We start from the raw sequence: 22,916 nt of genomic DNA on the forward strand, positions 1-22,916 counted from the left end.
CCAGACAGTTCTGAATACCACAGATTTAGATTTTATACGTGTGTGAGAAAATTTCAGGAGTCCAACGTGAAATCTGGTCACAGAAAAACATAAACCTCAGTTATCAAAACATCTACACACTTGACATTTGATAAACAGTCACCATAAACATACATTCATACATTTGCCAACAGACTGCTAATTTCCATCTGCATATTTAATGCAGCAAGGTATGGGCCACCTACAGGTGCATTCCTTCTCCTCGAGACCAGATGAAACTTTTACAGTCCTGTCAATAAACACAATTACACCAACAACATTTAGTCATAGGATGTATCTCTGCATGTAAATGTAATATATGTATATTGTAAACACCAGTCCATTTTAATTGAATTTATACTGTATTATAATAACAAATTTGATTTCAAGTTTATAATATGTTATCAAAAAGTTTATTCTGTATCGTGGCTGGAATGTTTTTTCCTTTTTCCTTTTTTACAATCTAAGTCAAGGCAAGTATCAATTGCAAAGTGCTTGAGCATCTTACCACAAGCTGGAAACTCTCTAGTCTCCTCTGAGGCTGGTTGTGCTCACCTACACACTTATATTAAGGTCAGCTTGCATGCACACTTAGCACTTGCTATATATGCTATATATACATGCTATATATGGACAAGCGTCTTAATGTATGGTAAGATGCTGCGCATTCACAGTCAGAAACAGATATGATTACCTTACAGTATGACATTTGGGGTATGATAAAGGTACAACATTAATTTGACAACTTGGTGTTAATATCTGCACAAAAGCAAAAGTTCAATAAAGTCACCACTTTCAGATTAAATAACAAATGATAGATTAAGTCATAATCACTTTATAAAATCTATTAACATTTATACTCTTTATTATCAAATTGACTACCAAGAAAAGCAATTTCAATTTACAAAACCTAGATGGGGGTATATAGATTTCATATAGCATGTCTTTATGAGAAACAAAAATGACACATTTAAGATCTCACTATTTTTATCACAAGCATGGGCACTTTTAACAGGCAAGCTGTAATTAAGTATGTAAAATGATTGACATTCTATATACAGTTGTGCTCAAAAGTTTGCATACCCTTGGAGAATTGGTAATACATGTACCATTTTTCAAGAAAACATGAGTGAGCAGGCAAAACACATTTATTTTATTTCTTATGGGATTCATATTCAACTGTAGGTTATAACAGAATGGCACAATCATAAAACAAAACATGGCAACAAAGAAAAAAATGAAATGACCCATGTTCAAAAGTCTGCATACCCTTAGTTCTTAATACTGTGTATTGCCCCCTTTAGCATCAATGACAGCAAGCAGTCTTTTGTAATAGTTGTCTATGAGGCCCCAAATTCTTGCAGGTGGTATAGCTGCCCATTTGTCTTGGCAAAATGCCTCCAGGTCATGCAAAGTCTTTGGTCATCTTGCATGAACCACACATTTGAGATCTCCCCAGAGTGGCTCGATGATATTAAGATCAGGAGACTGTGATGGCCACTCCAGAACCTTCACCTTCTTCTGCTGTAACCACTGGAGGGTCAACTTGTCCTTGTGCTTAGGGTCACTGTCGTGCTGGAAGGTCCAAGAGCGTCCCATGCGCAGCTTTCGTGCAGAAGAATACAAATTGTCTGCCAGTATTTTCTGATAACATGCTGCATTCATCTTGCCATCAATTTTCACAAGATTCCCCGTGCCTTTAGAGCTCACACCCCCCAAAACATCAGTGAGCCACCACCATGCTTCACAGTGGGGATGGTATTCTTTTCACTATGGGCCTTGTTGACCCCTCTCCAAACATAGTGCTTATGGTTGTGACCATAAAGCTCTATTTTGGTCTCGTCACTCCAAATTACAGTATGCTAGAAGCTGTGAGGCGTGCCAAGGTGTTGTCTGGCTTTTTTGTGACATTGGCGCAGTAAAGGCTTCTTTCTGGCAACTCGAACATGCAGCTCATTTTTGTTCAAGTATCGTTGTATTGTGCTCCTTGATACAACCACACCGTCTTTTTCCAGAGCAGCCTGTATTTCTCCTGAGGTTACCTGTGGGTTTTTCTTTGTATCCTGAACAATTCTTCTGGCAGTTGTGGCTGAAATCTTTCTTGGTCTACCTGACTTTGGCTTGGTATCAAGAGATCCCCGAATTTTCCACTTCTTAATAAGTGATTGAACAGTACTGACTGGCATTTTCAAGGCTTTGGATATCCATTTCCATCTTTATAAAGTTCCATTACCTTGTTATACAGGTCTTTTGACAGTTCTTTTCTGCTCCCCATGACTCAGTATCTAGCCTGCTCAGTGCATCCACGTAAGAGCTAACAAACTCATTGACTATTTATACACAGACACTAATTGCAATTTAAAAAGCCACAGGTGTGGGAAATTAACCTTTAATTGCCATTTAAACCTGTGTGTGTCACCTTGTGTGTCTGTAACAAGGCCAAACATTCAATATTTGTTAAATATGTTCATCTTTGAATTATTTATTTATTTATTAATTTTTTCAAACTTAAAGACTTGGTTTAAAATTAAAAAATGCTGTTGAATTAAATAATGCAGTTCTAGGTTTTAGTTGATGTAATTATTAGCCTAAATTACATTACTTGTTGAACAGCAGGGAATCATTTTCTTCTTTCAAGATGACTGTTAATCACAGTCAGTAAGGCTAGAAGTAGCCAATGGGTAGTTTCTAATATATCTTTCATGCTTGCGATGGGTTAGCAAAATACTGTAAATCATAAGACAAAAAAATAAGCTCTGACTAAGAATGAGGTGGGCATCTAGACTTAATTAGGGCTAATTAGAGATGTTCCATAAATGTGTTATTAGATGATTGCAGTAGCCTATGTCTCACTGTTTTAACATTTGTGAAAAATACAAGAATGTTGAAGTGTGTAGTGCACTCAGTTTAAATGAGGTTTATCCAATCAGTAATTTAAAGCTTACACAGTACATTCAGTGTGAGATAAAAAAATAACAAAAATAATATTGTATTGTTGCAATTAGTCATCAAACATGTCATTTTCCAAACAGATTTCCTTGGATTACAATGCTTCAGTAAAGATTCTCAAATGAATCATAAGATATGTTAATGTTGTGTCAGTATGAGCAACCTCATTAACAAGACATACGCAGAATCTATTTTTAGAGCCTCTCTTTCAATCTTTATGTCTCATATCACAATGATACAACCAATCAATATATAATATGTGATATATATACTGTATACAAAATGTTAATGCGTTGTGACAGTGTACTATGTTGTAAAATAACAGAAAAGTAAGGTAAATGCTGATAATGTTCAGATTCACTTTACAAGGACAAGGAGGGTAATTATTACAATATAAGATGTTTTAAAAGACTCAATCTTTTTTTAATTTTTAATTTTTATTTTGTTTGGCCTTGGAAATAAGGAAGAGGCAAATTACACTTATGTGAAGCCAAGTATCTGCCTATGAGGAGACTTGGTATTCTATTGACACAGCAATGTAGATTAGATTAGATTATTGCAAAGTAGATCACTGACTGAAATTGCTCAAGAATGAATGCTAATATCTATTCAGAGTGCAAATTGACTCTATGAAGATGACATAAACACTACCATTTTTTAAAGGAACCTTTTAACCTTTATGGAACTTTCAAGAGTTTTTGTTTCTCACCACAAATTTTGATTGTTACTTGATAATTAAGTAGATGCAATACACACAAAATGGCCAGTATAATGCGATCTGCATGATGTAAATATAAAAGTTTTGATTTAATAATAAAAATGTCAGGTTTTTGTATCGTGATAGTGCACTTGCTATAAAATCACACAAAGGCGAGTTAAATGATGATATGTACAGGTTTATTTCACAAAGGAGAGAGAGGTAGTTCTACAAAACAATCATATTATATGACTTCAGTAGATGCTCGTTTTAAGCTTTATGGATTCACTCTTCTTTGCCCTGGGAGAGAAGAAAGAGGTAAATTCAACATAAGCCTTTTTTTTTTGTTTACAAAAAAATACTGTGCTTCATATACAGTGTCAGTATCACAGATGTGTAAATGTCATACAGTATATATGACATAAGTAAAATGCTGTTACCATAATTCTACTGCTGCTGCTAAGAAGTATCATTATAATTGGAGAATGTTTGTTAGATAATTGTATTTGGATAAAGAAGCTGAATTATTCATGCAAGAACCTATCTACTCAGTCTGACCTTTCCAGCATCTCGGCTCTTGGCTCTGAGTTTGTTGACCTGAGACTCAGCGATGTCAGCACGCTCCTCAGCCTCTTCCAGCTCATGCTGCGCCTTCCTCAACTTAGACAAGTGAGTGTTGGCTTGCTCCTCCTAAATGTTTTTTGTGACATGTTTATTAACTTGGCTTTAGTTATAAACACAACCAGTGATATAAAAAAATTTGCAATGCAATTCATAATAGATTTTACATACCGCCTCCTCAGCCTGCCTCTTGTAGACCTTGACCTTCAACTGCAGCTTATCAACCAGATCCTGGAGTCTGGTGATGTTCTTCTTATCCTCCTCAGTCTGCAACAATACAAATACTAGATTTATTCTTTATTCTTTACTACAAATAGGTATTTCCAGTATGTGCACTATTATGCAAAATCTTCTATAAGAAAGAACCTATGAACCTATGATCATACCTGGTAGGTGAGCTCCTTCACTCTCCTCTCATATTTGCGGACACCTTTAACAGCATCAGCCCCACGTCTCTGTTCTGCCTCAACTTCAGTCTCAAGCTCACGGACCTACACAATACATATCGCAAATTCATTTTATCCAAACAAAATACAATATATCATGACATAACATATATTTCACACTACCCACATCAAGACTGTAAACATGGAAACAAAGGAAATCTCACCCTGGACTCCAGTTTCTGGAGTTGTTTCTTTCCTCCCTTCATGGCCAGATTCTCAGCCTCATCAAGACGGTGCTGCAGGTCCTTCACTGTGACTTCCAGGTTCTTCTTCATCCTCTCAAGGTGAGCACTGGTGTCCTGCTCTTTTTTTAGCTCTTCTGACATCATTGCAGCCTAATTGGCATTAAAAAAAAAAATCTGTGAGAATCTTTGCTACACTCCATGAGGTCAGTTTTGATTTTTAAAATGTTGTATTTTTTTTAACTTAAAAACTAACATCAGTGATGGCCTTCTTAGCCTTCTCCTCTGCATTTCTTGCTTCCTGGATGATATCATCAACTTCACCCTGAATTTGGACAAGGTCAGCCTCAAGCTTTTTCTTGGTGTTCAGAAGACTTGTGTTCTGAAACGGAGAAATATATAAAGTGATTATCTTTCATCTGCATTTGTGATTGGGTCACAAAAGAGATCTTTTGTAATGATTACCTGAGAGTGCAGCAGTCCAACTCGCTCACTGGCGTCCACCAGCTCTTGTTCAGCCACTTTGCGACCTCTCTCTGTCTGCTCCAGAGCAGCTCTCAGCTCCTCAATCTCAGCCTGCATCAGAGTGTTTCTGCGCTCCACCATGGCCACCTGCTCTTTCATGTCTTCCTGTCCTCTCAGGGCATCATCAAGGTGCAGTTGGGCATCCTAAAAATGTATTACAGGGGCTAACCAATGTGGTCCTATGGTTCTATATATATTAAAGATCATTTTGTAAAAATCCAAATAACTTTACAGATCTTTATTGTAAAGTGTTTAAATAATTTTTTCCATGCTTGTTCAATGAACCATAAACAATTAATGAACATGCACCTGTGGAACGGTCATTAAGACACTAACAGCTTACAGATGGTAGGCAATTAAGGTCACAGTTATAAAAACTTAGGACACTAAAGAGACCTTTCTACTGACTCTGAAAAACACCAAAAGAATGATGCCCAGGGTCCCTGCTCATCTGCTTGAACGTGCCTTAGGCATGCTGCATGGAGGCATGAGGACTGCAGATGTGGCCAGGGCAATAAATTGCAATTTCCATACTGTGAGATGCCTAAGACAGCGCTACAGGGAGACAGGAAAGACAGCTGATCATCCTCGCAGTGGCAGACCACGTGTAACAACACCTGCACAGGATCTGTACATCCAAATATCACACCTGTGGGACAGGTACAGGATGGCAACAACAACTGCCCGAGTTACACCAGGAATGCACAATCCCTCAATCAGTGCTCAGACTGTCCGCAATAGGCTGAGAGAGGCTGGACTGAGGTCTTGTAGGCTTGTTGTAAGGCAGGTCCTTACCAGACATCACCAGCGCCTATGGGCATAAATCCACCTTCGCTGGACCAGACAGGACTGGCAAAAAGTGCTCTTCACTGACGAGTCGCGGTTTTGTCTCACCAGGGGTGATGGTTGGACTTGCGTTTATTGTCGAAGGAATGAGCATTACACCGAGGCCTATACTCTGGAGCAGGATCGATTTGGAAGTGGAGGGTCCGTCATGGTCTGAAGCAGTGTGTCACAGCATCATCGGACTGAGCTTGTTGTCATTGCAGGCAATATCAATGATGTGCGTTACAGGGAAGATATTCTCCTCCCTTATGTGGTACCCTTCCATTCTGACATGACCCTCCAGCATGACAGTGCCACCAGCCATACTGCTCGTTCCGCGCATGATTTCCTGCAAGACAGGAATGTCAGTGTTCTGCCATGGCCAGCAAAGAGCCTGGATCTCAATCCCATTGATCACATCTGAGACCTGTTGGATCGGAGGTGAGGGCTAGGGCCATTCCCCCCAGAAATGTCCGGGAACTTGCAAGTGCCTTGGTGGAAGAGTGGGGTAACATGTCACAGCAAGAACTGGCAAATCCGGTGCAGTCCATGAAGAGGAGATGCACTGCAGTACTTAATGCAGCTGGTGGCCACACCAGATACTGACTGTTACTTTTGATTTTGACCCCCCCTTTATTCAGGGACACATTATTCCATTTCTGTTAGTCACATATCTGTGAAACTTGTTCAGTTTATGTCTTAGTTGTTGAATCTTTTAATGTTCATACAAATATTTACACATGTTAAGTTTGCTGAAAAGCAGTTGAAAGTGAGAGGACGTTTCTTTTTTTGCTGAGATATAGATATATATATATATATATATCTATATATATATATATATATATATATATTAGCCTTATTTTAAAAAAAGGCTTTTAAATATTATGCCCCACATAAGTGCTTTAATTTTTATTGTGTTCTCCCATATAGTTCAGCATTAGACTGTGTACACATGATAATTAAACTCCAAAAAGCTAGAGCAAGTCACATACCTTGAGTTGTCCCTGAACATTCCTCAGTTGTTTCTGGGATTCAGAAGCCTGTCGATTGGCATGGCTCAGCTGAACCTCCATCTCATTAAGATCTCCCTCCATCTTCTTCTTGATTCTGAGGGCATCATTCCTGCTCCTGACCTCAGAGTCCAGAGTGCTCTGCATGGACTCAATGACTCTCTGGCTGTTCCTCTTGATCTGCTCCATCTCCTCATCCTTCTCTGCAAGCTTCCTGTCGATCTCACCCTTGACCTGGTTTAGCTCAAGCTGGACACGAAGAATCTTGGACTCCTCATGCTCCAGGGTGCCCTGTGAAAAATATAATATTAAATATTACCAACAATAGATTAAAACAATATCTTAGCACTAAAAAGCATTTATTACCACTGTAATATGTTGTTTTAACAGGAATTTCAGTAAGAAATCCTAATCTTGATATACTCACTTCAGCCTCCTCCAGTGCGGTCTGAATCTCAGACTTCTCTGTCTCCACTGCCTTCTTGGCCTTTTCCAGCTCATGAATGCTCTTACCAGTCTCACCTAACTGTTCTGTCAGATCTGAAATCTCCTCTATAGTTGAAAAAGGAAATATCATTATAAATGATGTGAATTACAACAGAATGTATAACAGAAAAGTACTGAATAAATGAATAAATCTAAATCTCACGCTGCAGATTCTTGTTTTCTCTCTTGAGTGTCTCCAGCTGATCCAGAGTCTCCTCATAAGAGTTCTTCATCTTGAACAGCTCAGTGCTGAGTGAGCGAGACTCTTTCTGGGCACCTTCCAGCTCTGCCTGACCTTCCTCATACTTCTGCTTCCATTCTGCCAGGACCTAGAGTAGAGATATTTCAGGGTCAGGTTAAACTATTATTTAACTTGCAATTTATAAAAAGAGCCTAATGTAAAAGAGACTATATCACATACTGCAGAAAGACTTAAGAATAATTTACCTTGTCGAAGTTTCTCTGCTTCTTGTCAAGGTTGGCAGCCAAAGCATTGGCTCTTTCCACATCAATCATGAGGTCCTCCACTTCACCCTGGAGTCTCTGTTTGGTCTTCTCCAGAGAGGCACATTTGGAGTTCACTGCCTCAATTTGTTCCTCTGCTTCTTGCAGACGTTGAGCCAGCTTCTTCCTATTTAGGAGCACACGTTATCTTACACTAAGTGGACCATAATTGCTGTGAGAATAAAGAGTATTTCTGATCAGAGTGTACATACTTGGCCTCTTCAAGTTCCTCTGTGCGCTGGATGGCATCAGTTTCATATTTGCTTCTCCACTGAGCAACCTCACTGTTGGCCTTAGACATGCCCCGCTGCAGCTCAGCCTTTGCCTCCTGCTCTTCCTCAAACTGCTCGCGGAGCAGGTCACAGTCATGACGGGCTGACTGCACAGCATGGGCCAGAGCATTCTTGGCCTAAAAAAGACAGTATATGTTCAATGCATTTTCAAAGTCACTGATTCACTGATTCCTCAGATTACTTTTCAGATTACAGAAAAAAAGTTCATTAAATATTATTTTTTTTACCTTCACTTCCTCCTCTATATGTCTTTTTAACTCCTCAATTTGCTGAGTGAACGCTTGTTTGCCTCTGGTGAGCTGAGAAACTAGAGCCTCCTTCTCCTCCAGCTGACGGCCAAATTCACCTGTTGAGATTTTGATTCACTGTCTCAGATCTAAATCAGTCAATCTATATCAGTTATTTAGACTTTATAAAGTTTTTTTAATAATGAGTATGTTTGTTTCTTCTAATAAGCCTTTGTTATAGTCAGAAATTCAATGCAGAATTATCTTAATACACTATTTAATGTTTCTCAACATACTATCAATTTGTTCAATGTTGTTATCTGTTACCATTTTCAGTTTGAAGTCTTGCTCTTTGTGCACTGATGTCATTTATCTGACGAACATTCTCATCATTCTTGGACTTTATTTCACTAAGTTGGTCCTCAAGTGTGCGGCACATCTTCTCAAGATTGCCCTGCAAATACAAAGTCGTTAGATATTTAAAACATCTTACACAATCATTGTAGATATTTCTTTGGAAACACAATTCTCAACCTTTGCTTTGGCAACAGCCTCCATGTTGCTGGATAGATCATCAATCTCCATTTTGTATTCGCTCTTCTCCTTCTCAAGCTTCTGCTTGACGCGCTGGAGGTTGTCGATTTGCTCTCCCAGGTCAGCCACGCTGTCAGCCTGCTTCTTGCGGAGGGCAGCAGCAGTGGCTTCATGCTGGAGGGTGGACTCTTCAAGATCACGACGCAGCTTCTGGAATTCAGCCTCACGCCTCTTATTCATCTCGATCTGAGCAGCAGTTGCTCCTCCAGCCTCCTCAAGCCTCTCACTGATCTCCTCAAGTTCCCTGGAGAGATCAGCTCTCTGCTTCTCCACCTTTGCACGAGCAGCACGCTCAGCCTCGATCTCTTCCTCCAGTTCCTCAATACGAGCCTATAGAGGCAATTAGTGACACTTTATAGATCTTGATTTTACCATTTTTAACAATGTTACAGAAGAGTTCAATTAAATACCTGCAGCTCTTTTATCTTCTTCTGGAGTTGAGCTCCAAGAGATTGTTCATCTTCAATCTTGCTGAGCAGCTGGCTTGTTTCAAAGTCTTTTCTGTGTGTAAAAACAGAAATCAAATGAATCAATTGAAATAAACTATAACTTCACTATTTTTGTGATCAGTTAGAAAGAATTCTCACTTCTTTATTTTCTCCTCAGATTGCTGCTTGTCATTCTCCAGGTCCATGATAGATTCTAGGGCAAGTTTCAGGTCCCCTTCAAGCTTCCTCTTGGTTCTCTCAAGGTCCATGCGGAGCTTCTTCTCTTGTTCAAGGGAACCCTCAAGCTGTGCAAAACATTATTATTAATTTGAATAACATGTGTTAATTTTTATCATCATTATTAGTTGCTGGTTTACTAGTAATACACATTCCTGCATTTTTACTTTTATTTACCTTTACATACCACCACTAGAAGAAATTACTCTGTGACAAACCAAAATATTCAAAGTATTACCTAATCATATCTCTGTACTACAACTCACATCATCAACTTGCTGCTCAAGCTTTGTCTTGGCTTTGGTCAGGGTGTTGACTTTGTCCTCCTCTGCCTGGAGATCATCCAGAGTCTGCTGATGTGCTTCTTGAAGGGCTTTCTTCTCCTTTGTAAGTTTGGCAATGCTCTCATCCTGTGCTGCCATTTCCTCAGTTAGGTTCTTGACCTGTGTAATGTTTGTTACTAAATTACATTTACATTACTGTAAGGAGGAGGCAAGAAGCAGCTTTCCTGGTTCAGGTAAGGATTTATTTCCTCTCTATGCAGCACAATTACAGTCTCACAGTCTTTGCGTTATGCACTAAGTTAATCTACAATCACACACCGCTTCACAAAATAAACTCTCATCACTTGTAATAAAAACTCTTTGCTTTTTGTTCGGGTCTGTCGTGCCCAGGCTCTCTCTCCTTTCTATTTGCGGTGTGTCTCTATTTGTGCTGCTCTCCCTGTGCTCACTGAAATTAGAGACAGGTGTTAGAAATAATTTAGCTCAGGTGTAAGCGCCCTTACTGCTTTCTCTCTCTCCGGAGAGATGCTTGACCACGCCCCCGCTGCCACATATCCCCACCGCCCGACTCAGGCCGGGGCGGCATCCGGCCCGCCTACCACTTCCCCCCCATTCCTGGAAAGGAAGTCGGCGACAGCCATCTGCGCCCCCAGTCTGTGGACCACCTTGAACTTAAACGGCTGAAGAGCCAGGTACCAATGGGTGATCCGGGCATTGGTATCTTTCATTCGGTGGAGCCACTGGAGTGGGGCGTGATCGGAACAGAGGGTGAAGGCCCGCCCCAACAGGTAGTATCGGAGAGTGAGGACAGCCCACTTGATGGCGAGACACTCCTTTTCTATGGTGCTGTACTTAGTTTCCCTCAAGGAGAGCTCACGGCTAATGTACAACACCAGGCGCTCCTCCCCCTCCACCACCTGCGAGAGTACGGCCCCCAGCCCCCTGTCTGAAGCATCTGTCTGTAAGTAATGCTTGACTATGCCCCTGCTGCCACAATTACATTTACATTTATGCATTTGGCAGATGCTTTTATTCAAAGCGACTACAGTGCCCTTATAACAGGGACAATCCCCCTGGAGCAACCTGGAGTTAAGTGCCTTGCTCAAGGACACAATGGTGGTGGCTGTGGGGATTGAACCAATAACCTTTTGCTTACCAGTTTAGTGCTTTTAGTCCACTACGCCACCACCACAAATTAATTTTGTTCAGCCATTTTCATATTCTTCAACATCGTATAAAGAGTTGAAATAAATCCAACACACAGACCTTATTTTCAGTGGCATGTTTCTCCTTTTCTACTTTAGCCAATGTAAGCTCGAGGTCATCAATGTCTTTCTTCAGCTCAGAGCACTCATCCTCCAGTTTCCTCTTCTTGGCTGTGAGTTCAGCATTGATTTCTTCCTCATCCTCCAGTCTCTCAGTTGTCTCTTTGAGTTTAGCTTCAAGCTGAATTTTGCTCTTGATCAGACCCTCACACCTCTCCTCAGCATCTGAGAGATTCTCAGTTTCCTGACAGGAAAAAGGATTTTATATATTATTGTTAAAATTATGTTTCATTTTTAAATGGAACCAAATTTCAGTAAATTAATTAATGCATACTCACAGAGGCTACTTGAAGCTGCAGATCATTCTTCTCTTGTAGCAGTGCTACCATCTTCTCTTCCAGCTCCTTCTTTTTTGCTTCTGCCTTGGCCAAAGCCTCTTTACATTTTGCAAAGTCCTCTTTCATGGTTGCCAGTTCCTTTTCAGTCTCAGCACTCTTCAGCAGAGGCTTAATCTTGTAGTAAACCTTCATCCATGGCCAGTGTTTGACATTCATGAATGAACGGATGTTGTATTGGATGGTGTAAATGGACTCCCTGTAAATAATTTGTCATGAATTACTCTTGTCACAGTCATTATTGTAGCCATATTTATAAATGTTATAACTAACCTCCTCTCCATCATCTTCACAAACTCCCTCCTCATCAGGAAACCACGGCAGAGAGCCTGAGTCATTGTGACCAGAGCAGCCAGTTTCTCATCACGCATCTCCTCAAGAGTACCCAGAAGACCAGCTTTGAAGAATACCTGAATTTGTGTGTAATAAAGAAGTTTGTTTCCAGTTTTATTGCCTAAAATCATAACTCATGAATATGGAATCTTTAAAGTGTAATTCAGAATATTAACCTTTGTGTGCCCAAATCTGTACTGGTCATGATCAATATCGATGGATCCCAAGAGTTTCTCACAGGCCTTCTTGTTGTCAATAAACTGTCCCTCAGGGATAACACTGGCATTCAGCACCTTGTATCTGGGGAAGATTTGTCAAAATGCTTCCTATGTTTTCATGAAGATAATCCCCAGACCAGAAACTGTATATTCATGTGGGCCCATTTACCTTTGTTTGAAGTCACCATAGAGGATTCTGCTGGGGAAGCCCTTTCTGCAGATTCTGATACCCTCCAGTACACCATTACACCTCAGCTGGTGGATAACCAGGTGGTTCTCCATTAGACCTATAGAGAACAATTTACATCTTCAGCTCAGTGCATGAACACTTTACATGACCATTATCATTTATTTTGATATTGTCAGAATATCTGTAAGCCCTTCATTACTTTACCTGGAGTCTTGGACTCATTGGGAATCAGACAACGCACAAAATGTGGATGAGTACTCCTCAAGTTGGTCATAAGCTTGCCCAAGTTCTCCTGTGGAGAATAAAAAGAGTTCTCTCGTTTTTTTAAATTCCAAATACAGCAATATTGTTGTCATATCAACTTCAACATCCTCTGTACATACCCTGAACTGGGAGGACACAGTTTGCATGGAGCCACCCTTCTTCTTGCCTCCCTTCTTGCCAGTTTCTTTACAAACATTGAAATAATGAGCCAAATTCCAGTTCAAATGAGCTAATTCAATCCTTCTGTAATTTAAATATGCTTATATATATATATAATAAATTATAATTAAATATAAATTAATTAAATTACCCTCAACAACTGGTGGGTAGATAGTAGCCAGAAGTTTGACAGAAGACTTCTGGTACAGCTGCACAACAGACTCATTCAGTGGATCCTTGTTCTTGTCCAACCAGCCAGCGATGTTGTAGTCCACAGTTCCAGCATAGTGAACCAGGGAGAAATGGGCCTCAGCTTTGCCTTTGGCAGGCTTTGGCTTCTGGAAAGCAGCACACTTGCCAAGGTGCTGATCATAAAGCTTGTTCTTGAAGGAAGTGTCTGTAGCCTTGGGGAACATGCACTCCTCTTCAAGGATGGAGAAGATACCCATGGGCTATTTGTAAATGAAGGAAGAGTATTACTAAAAGTTACACACTCTGACAACAGTAAATTATAGAATTATAGAAATTATAAAATTATGTCTAATTTAGAAGACAGTAAAACCTTTTCAATGAGCTCAATGCAAGCAGCCAAGTCCATGCCAAAGTCAATGAACTCCCAAACAATGCCCTCCTTCTTGTACTCCTCTTGTTCCAGCACAAACATGTGGTGGTTGAAGAACTGTTGTAGTTTCTCATTGGTGAAGTTGATGCACAGCTGCTCCATGCTGTTGAACTGGAGAGAAAGAGAGAGAGAGAGAGAGAGAGAGAGAGAGAGAGAGAGAGAAAAACCTTTACTGAATATGAATCAGTTAACTTGCAATAAAAAGAGAATCAGAAAACAGAATAATTCTTACATCAAAGATCTCAAATCCAGCAATATCCAGCACACCAATAAAAAACTGTCTAGCTTGTTTTGTGTCCAACATCTGGTTGATACGAATGACCATCCACAAGAACATCCTCTCATAGATAGACTTGGCCAAAGCGCTAACAGAGTTGTACACCTGTGAGTAGAATACAGAAAATGTTATTCAAACTTGCTCTGATTTTGCCAACATTTTTCTTAGCTGGACATACTGCATACCTGTGGCACGGTTTGACCTTTGGTCACAAACTCATTTCCGACCTTCACTCTGGGATAGCACAAAGCCTTCAGCATATCAGCAGAGTTCAAGCCCAGAAGGTAAGCAATTTTGTCAGCATCTAATAAATACATTTTAAAATAAATTGTTCTTCATTTATTTATTCATTCATTCTTCATTATATTTATAATATAAGCATAGCAAGGACACTCTGAATAAATGCACCACATTCAAAGGTACTGATTCCTTCCAATAATTCCCTTCCATACTCAGTTTTTCACACTATTTCAGTATCTCATTAGCCAAATGAGATTTAACATAATATTTTAAAGCCCAAACTAAAAACAGAAGCAATGCGAAAGGTCTCAAGCACACATTATAAAATAAAAGCTCTTCACCCAGTCACAAGTCTCACCCTCTGTGCCATCAGGCTCTGCCTGCTCCTCACGCTGCTTCTGCTTGAACTTCAAGTTACCATGATGCAGCACAGCTCCAGTAAACTTGTAGATGCCCATCTTCTCCTCGGCACTAAAGCCCAGAATGTCAATAGCAGTCTAAAAAGTATATATTAATTTCAGTTTATTATTATTTCAGAAGAAATTAGAATATATATATATATATTCAGTTGATTTTAAAACTCACATCAGTAGCAACCAGCTCTTCTTTATCATCAATGCTTGCCACTATGATCTGACCCTGACTGCACATGGGGAAGTCATAGGGGTTGGTGGTGATGAGTGTCATTTCTGTAAAATATGCAGAGCATTTATAATAGAGTATTTTACAATATTATTTTCCATTTAAAAACAGCTCTGACTGAAATGTGTCCACCTACCAATCAGCTCAGGCTTATGATTGGTCATCATCTGGTAGAAGATGTGGTAGCCTCTCTCATCTGGAAGCTGGAATGTCACTCTAGACTTCTCCAGCAGATCTGGTCAAGTAATTAAGTATAAAAGATCTGAACATATCACCAATATCAGAATGGAACATAGAATGTTTAATACACATCAACTTACATGTCTCAATATCAGCACTGGCCAGTTTGCCGCTTGTTCCAAAGTGAATTCTAATGAATTTACCCTGTATTATGCAAAATAATTGCTTTTGTTACTGGATATTTCAATTTGTTAATTTGTTTGAATTTGACCAAAGCCACAATGCCCATATTGTAAAATGTAAAAACACAGCTGATTATAATTTTATTTACATTTTGATGAGATCAAACTTACAAAACGAGAAGAGTTGTCATTTCTCACAGTCTTGGCATTACCATAAGCCTCTAGCAGAGGGTTGGCAGCAATGATCTGGTCCTCAAGAGATCCCTGTTTTGAGTGAAGGGTTAAACTCATTTCATGTCACATATCTAAACATAATTTGCAAATAGTTTGTGGTATAAATAACATAGATATAAATATAATTTTGTATCTCATACCTGCATTTTGCCGGAACCTTGATCTTTCTTCTTGTCACCCTGCACTGCAACTGTGGCAAAGTACTGGATGACACGTTTGGTGTTCACAGTCTTTCCAGCACCAGATTCTCCACTGGTTTATGAGAGATAATTAGACAGAAGATGATCAGACATGTGCAAGTTCTATAAGAAGAAACTATAACTGTTCTCCACATCTCATAACAGTATGTACTTACGTAATCAGGACAGATTGGTTCTCTCTGTCTGTAAATTCAAGGGCAATAATTTTTGATAATTGCTTTAAAAAACTAAAAACCAGTATTCCACAAAATCAGAATCACCTTGTTTAAATCAAGATCTTACCAGTAAGCATGAACTGATAGGCATTGTCAGAGACAGAGAAGATGTGGGGTGGGGCCTCCATACGTTTTTTGCCTCTGTAGGCAGCCACCACTTCTGCATCATACACTGGGAGCCACTTGTAGGGGTTCACAGTAGCACAGAACAGTCCAGAGTAGGTCTGAAATGAGCAGAGAAGTGGTCAGATTACAGCAGCAAAGTCAAAGTCAATTTGAATGCTGTTTTTCTTTGCTTCTTAACTTACGTAAATCATCCATGCTGCATAACGCTCTTTGAGGTTATACAGCACAGAGGGTTCATTGAGATGGGTCATCATGGCCATGTCCTCAATCTTGTCAAACTTGGGAGGATTCATTGGGTGGACATCATCCTCTTTAACTGTTTTCTCCTATACATATCATCCAGCAGATATTATATTTATTAAGACTATTTAATTTATTTGTATGAGATGAGCACCTAGTTTTCATGAAATGTGGAAAATTCACCTCCTGAGTGTCATTCACAACAACAGTGACTTTGCCACCATCTTTGCTCTTGATTGTTCCTTTAACATACAACTCCTTGGGATCAATCACATAGCAGGCAGACTTGGCATCAAAGGCCTTGCTCTGAGCCTCAATTCTCTCCTTCTCAGGCTTTCGGAGGTAAATGGCAGCCTTGCCATAAATGGCCATCTCCGCGTCCGTACTCATGGTGGCGACTTACTAAAGAGACATGATAAGAGATAATTACAGTGTCCATTTAAAATATCAAAAGCATTGCATGCATAAATAAAGACAAGTCTCTCCTCTGGAGTTGCAGAAATTGTGTTCATGCAGGAGGCATATGCATATGTTTAGGTCAACACGTACAAGCACACATTATGGAGACTTGTAAAATCTCAGGACAAAATCCATTTTGTTTTTAGAACTGTTTTAAATAAACTTCATTTTAAATGCAAACTTTTCTCTTTTTCAAAGTGTTTTAAAGTAAATAGCGTAAATACATTTTAAATGTACACTTTTCTGTTTTTCCAAAGTATTTTAAAGTTGAAACATCGCAAATGTACACTTTCTGCTGCTTTGTTTAAATCAACTTCATTTTGAAATGTACACTTTTCTGTGTTTTTTATTTATTTATTTTTTTTAAAGTAAATAAATACATCACAAATGAACAATTTTCCAAAGTATTTTAAAATAAATACATTACAAAATTACACGTTTCTCTTTTTCCAGCGTTTTAAAGTAAATTAATGATACATGTATTCTTTTCTGTTTTCAAAGTGTTTAAAAGTAAATAAACACATTACAAATGTACATCTTTCTGTTTTTCCTAAATGTTTTTAAGTAAATAAATTATAAATGTACACTTTTCTGTTTTTCGCTTTTTATGTTTTAACAGCTTATTCGTAACTTGATGCTGAAAAGTCAACAAGCCAGTTGTCTCCTTTAATTCTCACTCCAACAAATGTTTTCCTCTGATCTCATGCTCACACAATGACACTGAATCCTCAACTCACTCACCGTTTGTTCTATGAGGCCAGATGAAACTTACACTAATCTTCAATGAAAAATAACCACAATTACTTTAAGCACAAATTAATAACTGATGATTAGAATACAACACAGGCAGCACAGGCAGCACAGGCTCTTACCACTGGCAGTAACTTCCCAGGTCTCCTCTGCAGCTCCTCTGGGTTCCACACTTGGCTTTTATTGAAGTAAACTTGCATACTAAGCAGAATCCATACATGGGCAAGCCCATACATTCTGATTTATGTGTAGGTTTCCCAAGCATCCACAGTCATAAACTGAAATGGCATGCTTTTTTGGTGTGAACGCAATGTCATTTTTTTATTTAAACTTACATATGAGCATTCTTATCAATTCAATTATGCTACTGTATTTTATGTCAACCCATTTTATGAGTGGGTTATATATAGACTCACAAACCTTTAATCATTCTAATTACTAAGGTCACAACTTACATGTCACACTTTCATTTACATTTAATCATTTAACAGACTCGTACACTTCTGTAGTCAAATTTGTAGTCTTAACATTATTATTTTAACAGAGCATTTATTTTAAAAGTGCAAAATTGCAGCTGACAATTACCATACACAAATGTCATAGTAGATGTCAAAAAATACTTTTAATTTAAAGTCTATTAATATCTTACTTGAACATATGACTGAAGCCACTGAGTCCTTTTTTTGGAGGAGGTAGTAAAAAATGTAATGGGCACATTCTGAAGTCAAAAGTACTGGCAGATTCATTGCTGTTATGTATTAGGCATTAACGTAAATGTTGTGCCTGGCTCTTCAGAAGTGCTAAATTCAACCTTACAGTGTTAAAGGTAAGCGACTCTTTAAGTTCCATGCTTGACAGTTTTAGTTGAATCGTGTTTTATTCTAGAAAATAATAAATTTTTATTCTGTTTTATTTGAATCCGAACACAGGTCAGGCTTTGCATCCGATCATTTCAGCACTATTGTTTCAACACAAACAGTGTTTCAAAAAGTAAACATGATAGAAACTGGGGAGAGAAACTGAGCATAACATTACAGGCATCATGGGACTCTGTTTACCTTAGCTTTCCCTTCTTTCCAGACATAACAAACAGCACATTTTTGGGTGCCAGTCGCAACAAATACCTTAAGAAAAACTTTTGTGATAATTCCCTTAAAATTATAACTAAAAGTTGTTGTTTTTTAACTTGCAACTGGGCCCAGGCCTACTTCATGTCAGAGACATTGATTATTGAGACACCTGTTTTATGCCATTCAAAACTACCAAGCATCAGAGGATAACAACATCCCTGTTCTTACTGGCAACAGTTCTCATCTTCCTTGGTGTCTGTTTAATAATGTCTTAATGACACAGAAATAAGTATAATCATCTCTCTATCTTGCTCAAGTCCTTCCTAAACCCTCAGTTCACAAAATATATGGTCCTATGGTCTTAAATTGCATCCATTTAAGTCAATCTTTAACATGGACTTGGTTTCTTGATCCACATAACTGCTGGAATGGCATCTAATCATTTACCATTCATATTATTTTAATTTTATATTTATTAAATGCATGTAACCTATCAATAATGTTGAAATCAAGGAGCATAGGGCTGTGAGGATCTAAGTGTAGCTTTTAATTTTACATGTGAAATACAAATATTGACAAGAACCCAAGGAACAAAGCTCACCAGCATCACAGACTAACAAGGCAAATAGGGGGACTTAAGGTCACAAGAACAAATGGGTCAGAAAGACTAATTAACAAAACAAACCAGAGAACAATCAAGGGTGAGATACTTTACATGAACTGGGCACTGTCTTTAAAAGAAACAGTGTTTGTAATTATCTTTCGTCCCTTATGTGCATGAAAGAGAAACAGTTCTGGAATCTTTTTAATTATTAGACTTGTTAGAAGATTAAAAAGAGCCTTTCATTTTATTTATTTGATCATTTATGCATGGTCTCTTTCACTGTACTTTTTTAACATCTACAACGGAGATGCACGACGGCATGTTATACAGCAATGTTGAAAAATACCGGCTACACTTTAATGTGTGACCTCGTAATTTGTCACATGTAATTGAGTCTTCTGTGTCCCTATGTTTAGTGTATGAATGCCCTTGCTAGAGCCTGAATTAATGCTCGTTTTCTGAATGATTCACAAAGCGGGATATGCCCTCCTTTACATGATCCTGTTGGCAAGCTTCCCTCATCCTCCTCAATATTCTTTTCCTTTAAAAAATTTAATCCAGTGAGCATATATCTCACTTACTATTTATTAGCACACTATTGAATGCATATTTGAGATTTAATACCAGAATGTTTCAAACTTATTCCAGCCAGCAAGACACAAATAGTCCTGTCAGTGCCTTCTGTTCTCAAGAGAGAGATTATCTCAGTCTTAACATTTGTTATCAGCTGTTTGCCCCTGACATGTGTAAGTAATATTTACTAAAGGTTATTTCTTTTTTTACACCCCAGTGTTTTTATTTCAATAATCTTATGTTGAATGTCAGTTTCTCATAACTGTTTAGGGGGGACTTGTGTAATGAGTTTTATTAGGGAAGGATTAATGAGCAAGAAAGAGTGATGATTAAACTCACCTAAGCATTATATAAGACACCAAAGAGTTGGAGTTTTTGTTTCTCATGGTCTTTTCTCTTTTTGGTAGTTCTTTTAAGGGAAAAGTATATTTGTCTTTCATGCGTGTCACAGTCACAAATTGAGGTTGTTGTTGTTGTTTGGAGCTTCTGCTGAATGATTGTTGCAGAAATTATTACTAATCATTGTTGTGAAAGGTCGTCACTTTAGATTATTCTGTTATGTTTGGTCTCATTCAACAGTTAATTATACAAATAGAAAATTATTGAGCTCAGTGAAGGTGTCCGAGCATCTTCATTTGGTTGTAATCTATGCCTCCATCCGTAGGCGTAGATTTAGGTAGGGATGATAGGGAAATGTCCCTATCAACTTTCAAAAAATCCCAAATGTCCTGACCAACATTTGGGCAATTTCACTTTTTAGTATGTTTTTTTTTTTTTTTCTCTCCAAGAGTACTAAAATTTCACAGTATTATTATTCATGTGTAAATTATTGTCCGACATCTTCTGAAGCGGCGCATAAAAGGTGTTGTCACACGGCACCTGTTACTTTTCTCTGTGCTATTTCACCAATCACAGTCATTGTTGTTATTACTGTATAAGGGCATTTTTAATCATTCTCTGAAGATTACACAGGTGGATTTCCAGTTTTATCTTAGGTCCAATCCTTAATCAATTTAAACAAGCATACTTTTCATGTACAAATGTTTCCTATCTAAGACTAAGTCAAAAAACCTCCTGAGTTTTGTAGGCGGCCCAATGGAACATTCTGCTTTTACAGCCATTAAGCAACCTCTTGAGGAGGACACCTTTGAATTTGAGCAACTGTGCCAGGTAAGGGAGTGGATTAGAGGTGCAGGATTTTAAAATGCTAGTTTTGCACAGACAACTGACTGCCATCCCAAATTAAGGACTTAGTCGTCGCCAGTGAGGCTGCATGATATATAATTTTTTTCGGAATACAAATAAACTTGCGCTACGATTTTTATGAATTAACCCAGTTAATCAAATTTAGGCAGATGCTATTGGCACTCTGGTGCAAATAATGGTTTATGCTATTTACACCCTAGTCCAAATAGTGGCAGATATTATGTGCACCCCAACCCTGGTGCAAATAATGGTACTAATTGCACCCTGGTGTAAATAGTGTCAGATACTATTTGCACCCATATTTAAATACTAGCATATGCAGTGTGTTTATTGTGTTTATTTAGAGTCCCACAGACACGCTACATTAACCTGTACCCCTAAACCCAACCTTAGAAAAAAAATAATATTGGCTTTACTACAGTAACATGGTTTCACCATGAAATTTTTTGTAAATGTACAGTAACCACAAAATTAACCATGGTTAATATATTACAACCATATTACTGTAATAACACCATGGTTAATTGCATTAAAAGTATGGTTTCTGCCAAAAAAAAGAAAAGAAAAAAAAAACATTATTGCAACAATATTAGTAATACAGTGATGCAATCTATACACAATTGATGCCGAGCTGCGGTAACAAGTACAGATTGACAGACCTCACCTTTGCATCAAACCCTTCTCTGCACTCCTCGATATTCACAGTGACCAAATCACTGCGACAAAATCAACATTTATATAAATGTTTTATCTATTATTTTAAGTAATATTAAAGTAAATATTAAGAGTAGAAACAGGAAATCAGATGGGGAAAAGAGCGGACAATACAGAACCCTTCTAATAAGGGAGCCTACAAGCTTAGCCTGAAATAGCATAAACCACGTGCTTCCATAGACATTGTATGGTGGTACACTGGCGAGGAGACAAGAGACTGTTCTTTTTGAATGGATGTCTATAGAGGAGATGCTTCAGTATGCTGAATAAACTGCTTTTGAGAGGAAACAGCTCATAATTTAATGATATAACCGCCTTTCAAAATTTTTACAATAAACAGCCTTTTTGGAATGAACTATATGTGGAGTTCACTATGATAAAATTGCTGTTTTATAAGAGAAGCCACAGACAATTTTGCGACAGGTAGGTGTCACTTTACGGCTCTACCCATTCATTTGTATGACTAATTTATCTTAATATATAAAAGTTACATTTTAAAAAGTATATTGTTCTTAAGGGTGCATCTTACCCTACAAGTTTTATTTTGCACACTGAAGAAGAACATCGGGGTACTCTTCAATTGTGTCTTTATTGAGATTAAATACACAGAGAACTAATGATGAAACGAGGGACAATGAACAAAGACCATGAAAAAGAACTACAAACCCTATAAACAAACGAAAGACACGAAATGAACAATAAACATACATAGCGACCCCTGGTGGTCGCCTGGGTAATCCTTACAGTACCATGCATGACTATAAGCAACTTAGACTTGCACATGCTTAACAATGAAATTATAATTAAAATGCAAATCATTCTGAATGGGGAAAGTAAAGTGCATTGACTTGATGGGGGAAAATGTGATATGCAAGAAAACCACAAAGTGCTAAAAAAATCATTGGCTCAAAGTTTCAAAGGAGAACCATTGAAATCCAGACTATACAAGAGTATATACATTAGATTAATCTTGCTGGATTTGTTAAGATAGCAGCATCATTTTTCAGCTCTGATGAAGCTTTCCTGCCTATGATAGTGAAAATAATCAAGTAAATTGAAGGTCATGTAAAAAAAAAAAAAAAGTGTGCAATAGTCAAGTAATTTTTATTTGTATAGCAATTTTTACAACACAGATCATTTTCAGCTTTACAAAAAAACAATGCTGTAACTGAAAATTAGGCTGTGATATCTGTAATGTCTTAAAGTCTTCATGGTGTTATTGAAATAAACAA

General features: G+C 38.2%; 1 protein-coding gene across 1 annotated transcript; it reads right to left on the reverse strand.

Annotated features, from left to right (window-relative positions):
- Window positions 1-3,850: 3,850 nt before the first annotated feature.
- Window positions 3,851-21,768, reverse strand: LOC127438105 (myosin heavy chain, fast skeletal muscle-like). The gene is made up of 40 exons (XM_051693379.1): window positions 21,635-21,768; window positions 16,492-16,710; window positions 16,251-16,394; window positions 16,010-16,166; window positions 15,883-15,910; window positions 15,668-15,779; window positions 15,465-15,557; window positions 15,252-15,315; window positions 15,068-15,166; window positions 14,875-14,978; window positions 14,648-14,786; window positions 14,235-14,353; window positions 14,005-14,154; window positions 13,713-13,883; window positions 13,302-13,602; window positions 13,111-13,175; window positions 12,932-13,019; window positions 12,707-12,824; window positions 12,496-12,619; window positions 12,260-12,396; window positions 11,930-12,185; window positions 11,593-11,835; window positions 10,309-10,485; window positions 9,965-10,110; window positions 9,788-9,878; window positions 9,318-9,707; window positions 9,111-9,237; window positions 8,784-8,902; window positions 8,476-8,672; window positions 8,207-8,390; window positions 7,923-8,088; window positions 7,701-7,825; window positions 7,256-7,564; window positions 5,379-5,582; window positions 5,170-5,295; window positions 4,896-5,066; window positions 4,672-4,776; window positions 4,457-4,552; window positions 4,223-4,354; window positions 3,851-3,964 (listed from the first exon to the last, which is right to left on the reverse strand). The coding sequence occupies exons 2-40, from the start codon at window positions 16,696-16,698 to the stop codon at window positions 3,950-3,952; spliced, it is 5,799 nt and encodes a 1,932-aa protein (XP_051549339.1). The 5' UTR covers window positions 16,699-16,710; window positions 21,635-21,768; the 3' UTR covers window positions 3,851-3,949.
- Window positions 21,769-22,916: the final 1,148 nt, after the last annotated feature.

This window comes from Myxocyprinus asiaticus, chromosome 4 (genome assembly GCF_019703515.2).
Source record: "Myxocyprinus asiaticus isolate MX2 ecotype Aquarium Trade chromosome 4, UBuf_Myxa_2, whole genome shotgun sequence".
NCBI classification, from domain to species: domain Eukaryota; kingdom Metazoa; phylum Chordata; class Actinopteri; order Cypriniformes; family Catostomidae; genus Myxocyprinus; species Myxocyprinus asiaticus.